Source organism: Tachysurus fulvidraco, chromosome 19 (genome assembly GCF_022655615.1).
Source record: "Tachysurus fulvidraco isolate hzauxx_2018 chromosome 19, HZAU_PFXX_2.0, whole genome shotgun sequence".
Classification (NCBI taxonomy): domain Eukaryota; kingdom Metazoa; phylum Chordata; class Actinopteri; order Siluriformes; family Bagridae; genus Tachysurus; species Tachysurus fulvidraco.
The window spans coordinates 8771119-8784523 of NC_062536.1; the positions used below are offsets into that span (position 1 = coordinate 8771119).

At 35.0% G+C, this 13405-nt stretch overlaps 1 protein-coding gene across 1 annotated transcript; it reads right to left on the minus strand.

Moving 5' to 3' along the window:
* Window positions 1–518: 518 nt before the first annotated feature.
* LOC113655860 (solute carrier organic anion transporter family member 1C1-like) lies at window positions 519–13177 on the minus strand. Its single transcript, XM_027166688.2, has 15 exons — window positions 13074–13177; window positions 12198–12254; window positions 10960–11101; window positions 10611–10743; window positions 9360–9484; window positions 7878–8024; window positions 7272–7370; window positions 6851–7105; window positions 6198–6362; window positions 4966–5161; window positions 3992–4157; window positions 2924–3108; window positions 2778–2842; window positions 2556–2673; window positions 519–2213 (listed from the first exon to the last, which is right to left on the minus strand). The coding sequence occupies exons 2-15, from the start codon at window positions 12246–12248 to the stop codon at window positions 1994–1996; spliced, it is 2067 nt and encodes a 688-aa protein (XP_027022489.1). The 5' UTR covers window positions 12249–12254; window positions 13074–13177; the 3' UTR covers window positions 519–1993.
* Between the last annotated feature and the right edge of the window lie 228 nt (window positions 13178–13405).

The window sequence follows — 13405 nt, forward strand, 5'->3', positions numbered from 1 at the left end:
TGGAAATGAAATGAGATAGCAAAACAAAAGAATTTCACTGTCCAGTAATAGACATTAAGGCGATAAGGAAAACTCATTCCAAAATGAAATTGTTCCTTTGGAAACATTGTCTACATGTTTGCTGATGAAGGATATTAAACTTAAACGTCCTGCTTCTCTGGAAAGATTGTCTACATATTTGCTTACGACATTTATACGAAACATCCGGCTTCTCTGGAAAATTTGTGTACTCCTCAATTTTAGGAAGACAAACACAAACAAAGATTTTTTTCATAGATGACTCTGGGGGAACACTAAATGCTATACAGTGTGTGTATATATATAAGACAGGCAATGGTTTGTCATTCTATTCCTATATAGCCATCAGTCGTCAGACTCATGTCTCTGAGTTTGTTGCTCCATCAGAAATACAACACACTGATCCATATGGATGTTTCTTCTACATTTAGCCTATTCAGCAAGTAGTAGAAACAAAACGGATGTCCTTAGAAATGGAACAAACAACAAAAAAATCATGATTAATTAAAATAAAATAAAAATTTAATGGCAGGAGAAAGATTTTATGTCATATAAAGGAAAATAAAGGTTAAAAATTGGGTGGTTTACCAGGAAAAGTGCCATGTTTTAAATGGTTAATATCTAAGATTTTAAATATCAGAAATTTAAAGCTGAATGTCTGATGTCATTTTATGTTGATCTAATCATCTTAAACCCAAATGTTTAGCAAAATCAATAGAGATGACCTTGCCTTTCCAGTAGTGGAACTGGAATAGTGGAACCTGCTGCTCCAAGCTGATCTGTCCCGACACTGGACAAGAGACACAGCAATGCTTCCCTCTACTGGTGCATTCAACACTCGACTACAGTTGTGGAAGACCTGCAGAATGGAAGCACTAAACTAGGAAAAAAACCCAGACTGAAGGTTGCAGGTGATTAGCAAGATGAAGACTTAATCTCTGGTCAAATTAAACAAAACATATAACTGTTAGGTCACAAATAATTATTATGTATTCATGACGTGAAGGGTAAGCCTATTAAGCTGAAGAACAGTATCCCAAGTCTGAAGTAAAAAGGTGACAGCATCATGCTGTGTTTTACTGGTGCTCTTCAGTAAGTACAGTAGATGGAATCCTGAGAATTATCCTGAGTATTATCTATAAATACTGAAGAAACACTTCAAGACAACTTGGTCACAACCTGATCTAACAGGACAATAATACTATTGGCATAGCTCCATATTGGTAACAAGATAAACTTATAAACACTAGCTAAAAGTGTTTATAAATGTAGTTACAAGTTCACTCTCACTGGCCCTAACAGATGGCCAACCTTCTAAACATCATTACATCAATTTTTGGAGTCTTCCAAACCATTCCAAACAGTAGTAAAAAACAAAAGCTGAAAAATATTTAGAGATATTTAAAAACTAATAATCAGAAAACTATCTATATCTACTATCTAATATCTTTTGAAATGACCTCTTGTGTGTATTTTGTTTTTTTGTCAGCTCCATCCAGATAGTTATTATTAAAAACCTATTTTTAATAGTTACAGAGACTTAAATATACACCTTTCTTAACACTTCTGGTCAGTCAATGTGTAATACATTTTGTAAAACTGGTGACATACACTGTATAATTGCAGCTCTAAAATCAAAGAAACATAAAGGTTAAGGTCAGAATTATAATCTGTAAAAATCCACTAATTCACTTTTTATCAGATCTCCTTACATTATCATTTTAAATCTATAAAACAATTAGATACAAATGAAAAAAAATTAGAAGGTATTATTAAAGATGTCACAAAAATACTGATTACAATACATTTATGGCTCAAGAGCGTGTGTTATAACGAGCAATTTCAGGAACACATACTTGTAAGATAATTCCTAGCACAGAAAAGCTCCCGTCACAAACTGTACACTGTACAAGATTTTCATCATGTAATCAGCATAAGAGCTTATAGAACATGTTCGATTTTGCCACATAAGAATTCAGATACTGGTCTCTCTATCCAGCTCTTCCTTGCACTTGACAATAGCTGATGGGGCATTTCCATTATTCTTGGACATGTTGTTGGCTTCTGGATCTAAGTCTTTGGTCTGGTTTTGCAGTGCCAGCTGTTGTTGTTGGTGTGATAGTCTTTTATACAGTAGTACCAAGAGCAGCAAGGCCAGAGCAGACAATCCGTAGATGAGTCCCAAGAAAGTCACTCTGGAGGGTAAAAACAGTCATGTAAAAATGTCTTACCATGTTGTTCACGACAGATTTTGATGTCTATGATGTAGTTCTTGATCTACGTTATACTAAAAGTACACACACACACACACACACACACACACACACACACACACACACACACACACACACACACACACACACACACATATGATGTGTGTGTATTGCATACTATTGATGATATATGTTCTAAACATTTTCTGCTTAAAAAAAAAGCCAATAGCCATAACACATCAAACACACTATTCCTCAATCTAGTGCTGATGCAATAACATATTTGTATTTTGCTGTTGTTGTTTTTAATATGCAGGTATTTACCTAAATGCATCAGTGTTGTAGAGTCGACATGCACCTCGGCCTCCACATCGCTTTGTTCCCCACTTCAGACATGTCCTGTCAATCAAAGCTCCAAAATATACTGGAGGCGGGATTCCACCTGAAAATAATCCGTGATTATATCAAAAACTATAGTAGGGTTATCTTGCATTGTCGTCAGCATTATCTAAATGTTGAAAAGAAGTGAAATGCTAATCATCTTACCCAGAGTCCTGACTATCAACATCTGCATTCCAAGGGCCAAAGACTTTAAGTCTGGTTGAATAGACCTAAAAGGTAAAGGAAACGATTATCTTCACCAACATCTGATATGCTTAAAGGCAAACATACCAAATTTCTGAGTGGCTTACCTGAGCAGAACAATATATCCAGGAGTGGCTGCACTGGCTGTGACAAAGGCCCCTAATACAGTCATCGCCATGTATATCTTAAATATGTAGTCACAGTTGTCCTTGCGTGGACACTGCCCCAACACTGCAGACATGTTTATACTAGGTAGCGGTGCTTCAGCAACACATGAGCAGTTGTGAAAGACCTTTGAAAAAACAAGAACAAAAAATCAGAGTTCCTTAAATATCTCATGTAAAATGCTACGTGTAAATGGTTAGCAGTTAAGGAATTGGCAGTGAATGAATCATTATTTATGAAGAAAAAAAGTTGATATTGAACATATGTGGATATAAAGTAATTCTTATTCTTGTTCCTGCTGGAACACTTTATTTTTGTTTTCTTGCTCCTCTTCAAAATGCTTTCCCTGGTAGTGTGTGTACTGTAATTAAGGTTTTACCCCAGAACAAGTATATTTGGCTGAGTGTCTCTTATAAAAACATAAATTTTTCATTTTATTATTTGGGAAGTGTCTGAGGGAGGGTTGCTGAAGCACATGCAACAACACTAAATACAGCAAATGCAGCACAAAAACCTTTTTCTCAACATGAAATGACCTCTGCAGGGAAAATTACAAGCACCGAGTTTGGCAGAACATAATTTGGCCTGTAATTTTTTCCAAACAAAATGGAGGAAAATATAAACACGGCCAATCCAGAAGTCAATAAAATCATACAGTAGCACCTGTAAACAAGATAATTACCCCAGGCCTCCATGTTATTTTTTATCCAATTCAAACAGCATGAGTAATGGGGATTTTAATAACAGATATTAATAAATGTTTATAAATACACTAAGAAAATCCAAATGGCAGTTAGGCATATTGAATTTCTTAAGGCTTAAGAATGTATTTTTTTTTTTTTGTTATTCAAGAAGTTGATCTTTGAAGTTGATCTTTCTCCTGCCAGAAGCTAGTGCAGATACATAGCTAAAATGACCATGACCATGACCAAATTGATGGAACATTCAGTAAGGCATTATGCCTGTGTCTATGCGTTGAAGAGGAATCTATTTGAAACAGAGAGGCTCACCATTTCCTTGGCGTATCCAGTGGAGCTTTGGCAACCTGCAAGGCAGGGTGTTGAATATGTCAGGCCATTGTAGGCACATACTGGATCCCAGTGTTTCAGAGAGCAGGAGCACCCTGAGTTACACTGGGACACCAAACTCTGCTGCTGGGTGGAAATGTTCGGAAAACTGACGGAGAAACAGAGCCCAAAATCATCATAAGCATTGGTTGTTCAAAAGGGAATAAATCACCAAGTAGCTGTAACTATTATTTAATACATAAAATTAATAAGAAGCAAGTAGAACAGGGCTCAAAATCTATTTGACATAATTGAACTAAGATCCATATTATACCACCTAAATTTTAAAGCAATTTTATTTTGAGTGTTTGCGTTATTGAAGTTGCTAATACTAAATAATTATCATAAAGACTGACATGAAGATGAAAATACTTAATGTACTTTCAAGGAATTTATAACAGCAAGCTACAGTCATACAATGCCATAGTTAGACAACGAGGCTCAGATGTACAAAATGCATCTACATGACAAAAATGTATAACATCTAAATTGATTTATTACATCATTACATGTTGATAATAAACCCCATAACCTATCATTTTATTTTATATTTATTTTAATTTAATCAATAATAACTGTGATTACCAGTGCTACGCTTTATGTATATAATATATAATGATAGAATGTGTACATGAAGGTTTTATATAAGAATTCAACATATGGAATTTTTTGTCTCGTTTCAATATCTGTAATTGAGGTTATTAACTCAGCAGGAAGTTATTAACATTATGTAATATTTACTCTAATGTTCAGTCTTATTTAAATATTGATTGCTCTTTCTATTTTACACAAAATTTGATTCACGTGATTATAGGTACACATTTATTAGACTGAGGGTTTACAAATTACAAACATTCCCACCTTCTGACCATTAAACAGAAGTAAAGTATGTAGGCAAACACTGGGATTGTATTTACCCCTCATAGGACACAGTAAGCCCCGCCACCTCTGAATTTCCACAGTGTAGGAAGAACTGGCTCAGCATGAGAACAAAAGCAATAAAAGAACTGGAAATGGACATCCTGGCTGCACCAAGTACGCTCAGTTGGAACCTTTTCATCACAAAGCCTCCTAAGACAATTCCCAATGCCACGGCAGGCAAATTCATAATGCCTGATAGACACAGGAAAAAAAATCTCCTTGAAAAATACATAAAAACATTGGAATTTTAATTTTTATAATACAATGATTAACTTTTGACGGTTTTAAGTGAATGGTTTGTTTTGTGTGTATACATAAAACAGGAAAATATTATCAGAAGTGAAAAGATAAAATGATACTTTAGTCACTAAAACCTTTACTCCTATAATTTCAGACAGTTTTGTTCAATTTATTAGGTGTTCAGTTTGTGCATAATGTGCACATATGTGCATTTATTTATTGTTTTATTTAATTATTTATTTTCCGGCGGCTCCCTGTTTGGTGTCGCCACAGATCACATGGCCTGCATAGTAGATTTGGCACAGGTTTTACTCCGGATGCCCTTCCTGAATATGTGTGTTAAGTGAAGTTTAAGCATTGGGATTTGTATAAGCAGCAGAGCTTGTAACAGCAGTTCCATAAAGCATTTCTATAAATGTTTTAATGAGTAATCTTTTTTAATGTTAGGTGACTTGATTCAGAAGCAGATATTTTTGCTGCCTCACAGGGTCCCTGGTATGATACTGAGCTCAGGTTACAGTCTGTTACAATGAACTGAATTTTACAGTCAATGAATGTGTTGCCAAAAACAGCTGTAGTATCACTACACATGTTTTTATTAATGTACAGTATAAATCAAATGAGGATAGAATAATGGTATAAGGACTACACATCCCAATACACATGCAAACGTTCTGTTTTTGTACTCATCTGAACTTTACCAATATTGTTTGTTGTTCTAGTTCTTTAGAATGTTGCTCACCTGTTGACATTCATGTTCTACCTTAGCATTACTTGTTGACTTGTTTACTGGGTATTTAATCGGCCTCAACTGCATCTGTCTCAGACTCCTACTTCATGACAGTTGGGTCAATCACGTAACCACTATATACTAATTTTATAATGTATAAGGCTACACTCTTTCTATGATTTAGCTTTATAGTCTAAATAAAAACATGAATAAATCAGGTCACTTATTTCCAACATTTATGAAAAAGGAAACACTTACCTATCAGTAGGATAACCTTGGATGGAGACTGGCCATAAACCTGTTCCATGTACTTGGGCTTAAATGTGATCATTCCAATAAAGCTGCTGACCTGGACCAAACCAGTGCAGATGATAAGCACGTATATATAGTTACTGAAAAGCCTCTTCAAAGATGGCAGGAAATCTATAGTATTAACCAAAATACATAGTCAACAAACACCATCTTACACTATAATACACTTTACACAAAAGCATTTAATAATTCTTTAGGTATTGCCTAAATGATGGCCAATGAAGTCCCCCATGATATACTGATATATAACCAGTGGCATTTCAATGTACGATTATGTGTAATGAACAGTAACAATTCAGAAATCTTTTACTTATTTCAGGTAGTCATGTAATCAGAATTTTTTTAATGGAGATTTTTAATGATGTGGATAATACAAACACCCTTAACAACTTGTACAATAGTTTCCTTTTATTTGGGTGTTTTACTTTACTTTACTTTACTTTGTGTGTGTGTGTGTGTGTGTGTGTGTGTGTGTGTGTGTGTGTGTGTGTGTGTGTGTGTGTGTGTGTGTGTGTGTGTGTGTGTGTGTGTGTGTGTAAATACCAAATTATTAAAACTATTTTAATTTATTGAGAGGGATTTTATCAGTAGTGAAGTACCTTTGGCCATGGCGACCATGTTGACAGGGTCAGCTTTCTCAGGTGGTGAAGTGCTCTCCACTGGGATAAAAGAATCTTGTTCGCTGTGATGGACTTGTTGATCTTTCCTATCGTTGCCCTCTGCTTGCTTAGGTAGTGACCGGGGCAGGAACCAGAATGGGATTCCAGCCAGTAACATCACAGCACCAGTGATTATGAAACCAAGCCACCAGGCCCCAACCCAACGTGTGTCTTTGTGGGTTATTGATATGTGGTCTGTGGACACAGAGTGGAAAAACAGATTTAACTGATGTTAAATGTACACAAAGGGATAGATAGATAGATAGATAGATAGATAGATAGATAGATAGATAGATAGATAGATAGATAGATAGATAGATAGATAGATAGATAGATAGATAGATAGATAGATAGATATTACCTAAGTCTACAGCTCCAAAATCCACATAAATTCTGGCGCAGAAGGACCCCAGCATAAAGCCAACCATAGGCCCCAGGATACCAGAACACTGTATACATGCTGTGTTTAGAGAAGGATACAGTGGCATCAGCCATTATGAAACCAATTCTTATCACTGTACACATGTCAGGGAATTAGGTTAGTGAGAGAGAGAGAGAGAGAGAGAGAGAGAGAGAGAGAGAGAGAGAGAGAGAGAGAGAGAGAGAGAGAGAGAGAGAGAGAGTGTGTGTGTGTGTGTGTGTGTGTGTGTGTGTGTGTGTGTGTGTGTGTGTGTGTGTGTGTGTGAGAGAGAGAGAGAGAGAGAGAGAGAGAGAGAGAGAGAGAGAGAGAGACAGATGGAGACAGATGGAGACAGAGAGAGAGAGAGATTACTTTTGACATATAAACTGATTTCCAATATCACTGCATATCATTTAGTAGCATGATATTATGAGCACTTTTTCAAAGTTATTATTCATAATTTATTGTGGAACCTATAATTAATTTGTGAGTGTAATTTGCAAGCTAATAAGCAAAAGGTTATTATAAAAATTGGTAGGCCCTGGGGTGTGTTCTGATTCTTCATACCAATATATAAAGCTGTGTTCTCTTCTCTGGCAAAGTCATCCATGTAAGACATTCCAAGAGGCATCACTGGAGTCTCCCCAATCCCTCGTAGCATGTTACCCAGAAACACGAGGACCCATAAATTGGATCCTGCCGTTTTCTCACACTCTGCAAAAGGTCACATTTTAGACATTATAGACACTGCCTAATAGGTGTTGATATTATATTACAGCATCCCATGCTTTCATTGTTGATTTGTCTTTTTTGGATCAGTATGTGATGATGATTTTTAAATAATCATTATAATTAGAATAAATTTGAATAAATCCATTAACATTCATTAAAATCATTAAACATTCATTCATATTTACAATTTACAAATTTGCATATAAATTAAAAATTGATTCATATTTACAGTTGTAGGAGCTATAAAGCTACCTGGTAAATATCCAGGAAACAAGGAAGTAGAGAAGAGAAAAAAGTTACATCAATAACAATGCACATTTGGTTTGTTCAGAGTTTCAGACAGTAGTCATAATTTTCCCCTGTGCCAGGCATTTTTTCTTGCAATTTTCTAATAATACTTAATGGTATGTTGTGTTGTGTTGTGTTGTGTTGTGTTGTGTTGTGTTGTGTTGTGTTGTGTTGTGTTGCGTTTGTAGGGGGAATATGTTTTTGATAAACAAAGTGGGGTCTGTTGCCATCAGTCCCCGTCTGATGATTCAAAATGCTACAGCGCACCTTGTTTTCAACCAGCCCAAAAGGACCCACATCACCCCTCTCTTCATCTCCTTCCACTGGCTTCATAGAGCTGCATCACATTCAAGGCCTTGATGCTCAAGTACAGTACAAGCGTTTTAGTCTCTGTCTAGAACAGCACCTACCTCAACACTCTCTAAACATCCCTGCTTTATGTTCCTTCCTACAACCTGTGATCGGCAAATGACCAATGCCTGTTGTGACTTCTCATTGAGGCATGATGTTCCTTTCAAGAACCGTTACACTGAATGTCTATCAGTGGTAGAATGATCTTCCAATCAATCTTCAAAAAAGTCCCCACCTTTCATAAACACATAACTAACCCCTAAATTGTCCCCATTCAAAAGAAATTCTGCACTAACACTAGCTCCTTTAGCTCTAGATTGTGCACTTTGTCCTCTGCTTGATATATCGCTTTGTTTATATTACCTCAGTTGTAAGTCAATTAGGATACTGCATCTGCTAAAGTAAATTAAAATGTCTCTGAAAAAAGATAGGGCAATATTAATAAGTATGCCTGTGCGTACCTGTATTTAATTAATTGTGCTCTAATTTTACTGTATTTTGCCAACTGACATCATTCTGTTGATCGTATGTGTGATATAAGGCTATGGGAAAAAGTTAGAAACACACGTATGCTCATATCCTTGTGAGTCACCTATTCTCTCAAACATTATGTTGTGTTATGTTGTGTTGTGTTATATTTCTTTATATTTCTGATTGTATAGAGTGGCTGACACTGACCTGTTTGGCTTTCAGCTGTGCTAGATTCATCCACTTGTGAATGGCTCCCAGTTGGAAGACATGGGAGAATGGATTCAGTCTCATTGGATTCAGAGATATGTGTGATTGACGTCTCATACTGGTACCTGTCCAAGACAAGTTACAACTGAGGCACTATTCTAATAATGCTAAACATTTACACATACATTCGTGCAATACAATGCCATCACTACAAGCATACTCTATGCCATATTTAACACTTTTATTGTCTTCACATTACATGTTACCCATTCCCTGTATGAATGCTATGTTTCATAGAGTTTGCTGTCCTGTAAGTACATTTTTATTTTTATGTTCTATTTCTTTAGCATGTTCTCTCGTGTTTCTGTAGTAATGACTTTGGACTGTTTATCTTGCTACAGTATGTTTGCTGTGCTTGCCCTCTGTACACATTTCTCTGTGGTCTACAGCTTTGACTTGGAAAGTCCAGACTGATTTGACTTCAGGGTTTGTACATGTAGTCTTTAATCTGTACATACAGTATTCGTTGTTGTTTCACAGAGTAGCCTGAGTAGAGGTACATGACCTCAAAACCACTCAAATTATACTTTCCATTGAAATTTTTAAATTTCCATTCATTCATCTGGACTCTCGGTTTTACTTTTCCTGTGTTGTGTCTGTGGCTTGTTATCGGGCTGTTATCTGCCTATTTAGATTAATGTTTTGACCCCAGATTATTTCATGTTTACTTCAAGTATGTCTTGTCTAGTTTATTCCTGACTGCCAATTACTTGTCTGTCATCTAAGTATCACCATACAGTAGCTCCTTGTTTGTCTGCTTTGTTGTCTGCTACATACAGTTATATTTAAGCCAGAAAACTTGCATTTGTTTCTTTCTATAATCTTAATTATACCCATGGTTAACGGATGATGCCACCTCTTATCATCAATGTCAAGGACACTCACAAAGGTGGTCCTGTAACATCCACTCACCACACCAGTCACCAGAGATCTCACTTTCTGGAATTCTGAGCTCATTTCTACAGTTTTTTAATTGTATTACTTTTTTAACAGATATAATTTCTCATATAACCATGCATTTCAGTTTTTGTTAGTCATGAGAATATAGACTTTTAGACAATTAGTTAACAGTTAATTTCTTAGTGTTGTGTTAAGTTATTTTTAGGGTTATTGACCTTGAACTATTTATCTCTTCTCGGCATTTGGATTACTCTGTAATTATTTGCAGAATGTAGTTATATTGTAACTCACGGTCCCTGGAAAAAGTGAGGCAGGGCAGTGATGAAGGAACCAGTAGCCATGATCAGACATCCTGCTCCAATCAGTCTAGGTCTGTGAAGTTTTGCTCCGAAATAACTCACAAATGCAATCACCAACAGGTTGCCTATACAAGTGAAGATAAAGCATCCCAGCAGTTTATGAAAGAAAAACACCCACCTGGATCTTTAGACACATAAAAATTTCAAGCAGCAGGGAATTTTCTTAGTAATAAAGCATTTGTCATTTGGAGAGACAGACAGCAACATGTTATGACAAGTTAAGCCACACTGTTAGCTGATGGGCTACTATATATAGGTGAACTATACATCTTTCTTCCTACCAATTTCAAAGCTTCCATCAATGAATCCAATTTGTGTGCTGGGAATGTCAAAGCGTCTCTCAATCTGTGTCACTGAGCTTTTCATGTAACTGCCCTGAAATGCTTTGGCAAAGTAGACAAAAGACAAGGCGGCCAGAAAACTCTACAACACACAAACATTAGAACAAACACATGAAAAAGAAAAACAAATGAAATGACATATTGTAATACTGACAACAAAAAGTGTATCTGGCCAATCAAGTAGCAAATCGACAGCAATTCATTTAGGATTTAATTTACATTTATTATATTATATGTAATTAAAATACAGTTTAAATAAATACTTTTTCTTCTGATACAAAGTCAAATTTAATTTGAGTAATAATGCATATATTAGATTATACTACACATACACACTTCCTATTACTTCAAAGATGATTTAAAGCTACTACTTTCATTATGTTAGTTTGTGTAGAATTAAATAAAACTATATTATTATTATTATTATTATTATTATTATTATTATTATTATTATTATTATTATTATTATTATTATTATTATTATTATTATTATATTGTTAGTGGTGCCTAAATTAGTTGCAGTTTTGTAAACTGTCCAATTGCATATTATAAACATTTTTAGCTTTATCCTTTTGGGTGTTGTTTATTATGACTGCTATGTGTATGAAATCTTCTCAGACAATTAGAGCCCTTTTTATAATCATATCAGGTGAAATTTGAAAAAGAAATTGATTTTTGCTGCATTTATTCTATATAGAATTCTTTTTTTAGAACTTGAATTATTTTAGATTTTAAGTTTTACTTATCCAGATTGTTTTTTCTGAATCCTTGTAAATGTAGACCTTTAGATTTTTAATATTTGTTGATGTTGGCATCTTTATACTTATTTACCTACATTCTAAATCCAATTAGAAAAAATAATTAATCACATTTTATAGAAAGCTTATAAAATGTTGATACATACAACATGTGAAGGTCAAAATCCTCAAGCTTATTTTGTTTATTACATACTGCACAGCATCTTGAATGATGCTTACTACATTATAGACATAATTAGAATGTAAAGGGGAATATACAGTACATTGTAAGAAAGGTAACAAAAACCTGTCAGGATTCTGTATAACACAACTTCACTATGTCTGCTTATTACATAATTATGTATAATTATTTACAGAATATAACAAAAAAAAATGTAAACTGAATTGTAAGAGTTGTTTGTAAGGGAGAGAATAACTGACCTTCTGTTTGGAGCAGCATTGCTGCCTGGGTTGTTTCTTCTCCACACTCATGGTATTCTGTATGTGAACAAATGTGAGTATAATAAAGTAGCTCTTGCTAGCATTATTGTGCATCTGGACCTTTGAAAATTATTTGAACCTTCAAAAAAATATGCAGCCGAAAGGAAGGACCCCTGTCAACCTTTTTTCAGGAGGTTTTCAGAAATCACCGCCCATTTCCTGATAGAGGAAAACTGTTTATAAATATCAAAGAATCTGAGGATAATGTGCTTTGAATGAATATAATGAGCATTGTGTTTGGAACTGAAGGAAACATCTATTTGAGGTTTGCATACCATGAAGACTGTATTTACTATAATTCCTCTGCTTAGAGACTTACTGTAGTGGGACATTTACCAAAAATGGTAACTAAAAGAAATCTCTCTTCAAATGATTACATAAATGAGCAAGAAATAAAATAAAGAAGTAAAAACTAAAATGATATGCTAAACATGACAACATGAGCAACATTTCATATTGTTGCATTTGCATAGAAAGTAGTCTTCTATTTTTTAATTGTCTTTTGATTAGAGTCCTTACTGATAAATGAATTACGTCACGTATTAAATAAGGCCATGTTTTTATTTTTTACTCAAGTTTCCCAATCTCATATTTGTCTGCCTTCAAACCGGACGATACTTATAGAAAATCATATCATTCTAAATAAATCAATCAAATATATAAAGCAATAAATTTACTTCACATTACAATTATGCATATTGAATATTTCACTTCAAACAATCTCCAAAAAACAATACAAAACTATTCAACAAGTTTTTAGCCTGCTATGCTATTTAATTAATTATAAAAAGAGAGAAAAAGAAAGCGGTTAGTTACCTGCACTTAAGATCAGGTTCTTCAGAATGGACAGAGTAAGAGAAACGTGTAAAGAGTTGTGCTTTCTAAATGGGACTTTGTACCAATCATGTTCCCTCATGACCCAGTAATGCACCATTCAAACATACACACACACACACACACACACACACACACACACACACACACACACACACACACACACACACACACACACACACACAAACACACACTCACACACACGCCACCCCAACCCCAACACACACGTGCACAGAAACAAGCAAATTATAACACGTGATGCTTTTTGATTGTGTTCTCTATGTGAATGACTCTGTAAGAGTCTCATATGAAAG

What these genes read in the sequence shown, in the direction of transcription:
- LOC113655860 (XM_027166688.2), bottom strand. Translation starts at nt 12,248, where the DNA reads ATGAGTGTGGAGAAGAAACAACCCAGGCAGCAATGCTGCTCCAAACAG. An exon ending in TTTTGGAGCTGTAGACTTAG is followed by an intron (nt 7,106 to 7,271) that starts GTAATATCTATC and finishes CTGTGTCCACAG; the next exon opens with ACCACATATCAATAACCCAC. An exon ending in CAAGGTTATCCTACTGATAG is followed by an intron (nt 5,162 to 6,197) that starts GTAAGTGTTTCC and finishes TGTGTCTATCAG; the next exon opens with GCATTATGAATTTGCCTGCC.